The sequence below is a fragment of the Austrofundulus limnaeus genome, unplaced genomic scaffold, assembly GCF_001266775.1.
Source record: "Austrofundulus limnaeus strain Quisiro unplaced genomic scaffold, Austrofundulus_limnaeus-1.0 Scaffold337, whole genome shotgun sequence".
In the NCBI taxonomy this organism is placed as follows: Eukaryota; Metazoa; Chordata; class Actinopteri; order Cyprinodontiformes; family Rivulidae; genus Austrofundulus; species Austrofundulus limnaeus.
Genome location: NW_013952739.1, coordinates 216,816 through 219,359, shown reverse-complemented (window position 1 = coordinate 219,359; position 2,544 = coordinate 216,816). Strand labels below are relative to the sequence as shown.

At 40.7% G+C, this 2,544-nt stretch overlaps 1 protein-coding gene across 7 annotated transcripts in view; it reads left to right on the top strand.

The window, feature by feature from the left end:
* The window catches only part of myt1la (myelin transcription factor 1-like, a), a gene marked incomplete in the record, with an annotated part of 43,788 nt that overhangs the window by 1,786 nt on the left and 39,458 nt on the right, over positions 1-2,544 (top strand). For 4 of the 7 annotated variants that reach the window (XM_014022643.1, XM_014022640.1, XM_014022641.1 and 1 more), the window contains 3 exon segments: positions 295-474; positions 578-632; positions 1,302-1,335. In XM_014022643.1, the coding sequence (XP_013878097.1) occupies positions 295-474; positions 578-632; positions 1,302-1,335 (269 nt within the window). 7 annotated transcript variants of the gene reach the window in all.

Sequence of the window (2,544 nt, the reverse complement as noted above, 5' to 3'; positions counted from 1 at the left end):
ATCCATCCATCCATCCATCCATCCATCCACCATCCATCCATCCATCCATCATCCATCCATCCATCCATCCACCATCCATCCATCCATCCATCCATCCACCATCCATCCATCCATCCATCCATCCATCCATCATACATTCATCCACCTGGATTACTTCATCCTAAACAAAGGGTAAAATTACCTTTTCTGCACATGTTGCTGTTTTTTTTTCTTTTTTTTTTTTGTGACCCTGAGATTAAAACATTGTTGGGTTTTATGAAGGCTGTTGTATTAAATATTTATTTGTTTTTGAAGTCTTGCTGTTGGGACATTTCAGATTATGACCCTGCAGGACAGCCTCTGAATCATCCAATAGTCTTCAGCTCCAGAACCGGCAGTGGATCAAGGCGAAGCTTCAATCAGGTCAGAACTGGACCTGTGCTGAGAATAACTCCAGAGTTCTGGCTAAAGCTCAGTGTTAAAATGAAACACATGGTGATTTACCACAAAATAATAATTCTTTAGTTTTTTTTTTACAATAAACTAATGTTTCTTCAATTAAAATACAAAAAAAAAATCTTTGTTTTGTATTTTTCAGATGGAGGTTATTGTGGCAGAAAAACGCCATCGAACTCGGTCTAAAGGAGTCATAGGTAAATCTGTCTCTCAGAACCTGTGCAGTTCCTGTGACTCGTGTCCTCTCAGATGACAGAACCCGATCAGAACCTCTCGTCCACAGACCGATCGATGTTTTGACTTGGTGTGTTTTCTGTGGAGAGGCAGAACATCTCCCAACATTTGGCCCATTTTCCGTCCAACTGCTCCAACTTGTCAGAATGTTTTTATTGCACACCAAACCCAACAGAACCAGAATTCAACTTTAATTAGACTAAAACCCTGTTTAGGCTCAGGTCCAGATGTTTTAAAGCTCTGGTCCAAATGTTTGCGTTTCAGGTCCAGATGTCCAGATATTTGGAGATTTGTTTCCAGAAGTTTAAAGAGACTGGTAATCCTGATGTTTGTTTCCATTCAGACAGACCCAGTCAGAACCTTTTCAGAACCTTTCCTCCACAGACTCATATCTTGATTTCACACAAATTGGTTCAGGTCCAGTCAGGCTCTGGCTCTGAACCAGGTCTGGTGCAGGTTTGGTGGAATAAGTTTTGACTGGAGTCAGTCACAAACCAGTTCCTGTAGACCAGTTGTCTCGTGGTGTTGGAGGCAGAGACCCTTAACAGGAGCAGTCGATGGTCCAGTACTGGGTTTTAGGTTCTGACCCACCTCAGACTGTTGAACATGAATCTGTTTGTTTCTGTCTGAAGCTGCAGTGGAAGCTGTAACTCAAGAATTCTTTAGGTAGGTGAAACTCCTCTGATCTCTGTCATCATCTTCTTCATCTTCTTCATCATTGTGGTGTTTTGTCTCAGTCCTGGAGTTCCGTACAGAAGGTTCGGCTCATTCTGCATCATTATTGTGCCGTGTGAAGGTCACCTGAACAGGTGCAGGTGTGACAGGAGTTTACGAACTTCTCTGTCCTGACTGCATCTCTGCTTATTGCATGAGTTCCTGCTTCACCTCCTTCCATGAAGTAAATCTGACAAAAAAACAGATTCGGATACAGAGGAACCGTCCGAATGGAGATGGGCACAGCTAACTAAAAAGTTAGCTTCATCAACCTCCAATCTGCTAAACAAGAATCTTGGTTCTGCTTATGTTAAACCACTAAACAGTTTAAAAGTTAGGGGAAGCTAACGCTAAAACACAAAACAGATTAGAAGTTAGGAGAAGCTAAGGCTAAAATGCTAAACAGATTAAAATTTAAGGAATTTAACGCAAAACTGCTAAACAGATTAAAGTTAGAGGAAGTTAATGCTAAACCACTACACAGATTAAAAGTTAGGGGAAGTAAACGCAAAACTGCTAAACGGATCAAAAGTTAGGGGAAATTAATGCTAAACCACTAAACAGGTTAAAAGTTAGGGGAAGTTAATGCTAAACCACTAAACAGATCAAAAGTTAGGGGAAGTTAATGCTAAACCACTAAACAGATCAAAAGTTAGGGGAAGTTAATGCTAAACCACTAAATAAATTAAAGTTAGGGGAAGGTCATTTTANATTGAAAATCTTTGTTGTAATGAATCACAGATAGGGGATTGAATGATGGTCTAATTTGAGAACTTGGTCAGTTTTTTATTATAAAGTCGGCTGTTTTGACTGTTCAGACTTAATCATGAGTGGAAAATATATATATGTGTACTATGTGATGAATATTTCAGTTACAATAGTTATTTAATAAATGATTAAATTAAATCAGGAAAATATTACAGCACATACATTCTTCCAGCGGTTCATGGTTGACCAAGCTCCTCCTGCCCAATGCATACATGTCAAACCCTAGCTGGGGTGGTGGGGGGTGGAGGGAGCCGGGGAAAGGCAGAACATGTGAGGAGAGAACGTTGGTTACGTATTGTAACCCCAGATTCTATGAGTGTAAGCGCAGCCCTCTAAGGCTATCGCAGATGGGTACCCCCGTGCGCGTACGCGCATTCTGAAGAGCCAATAGTA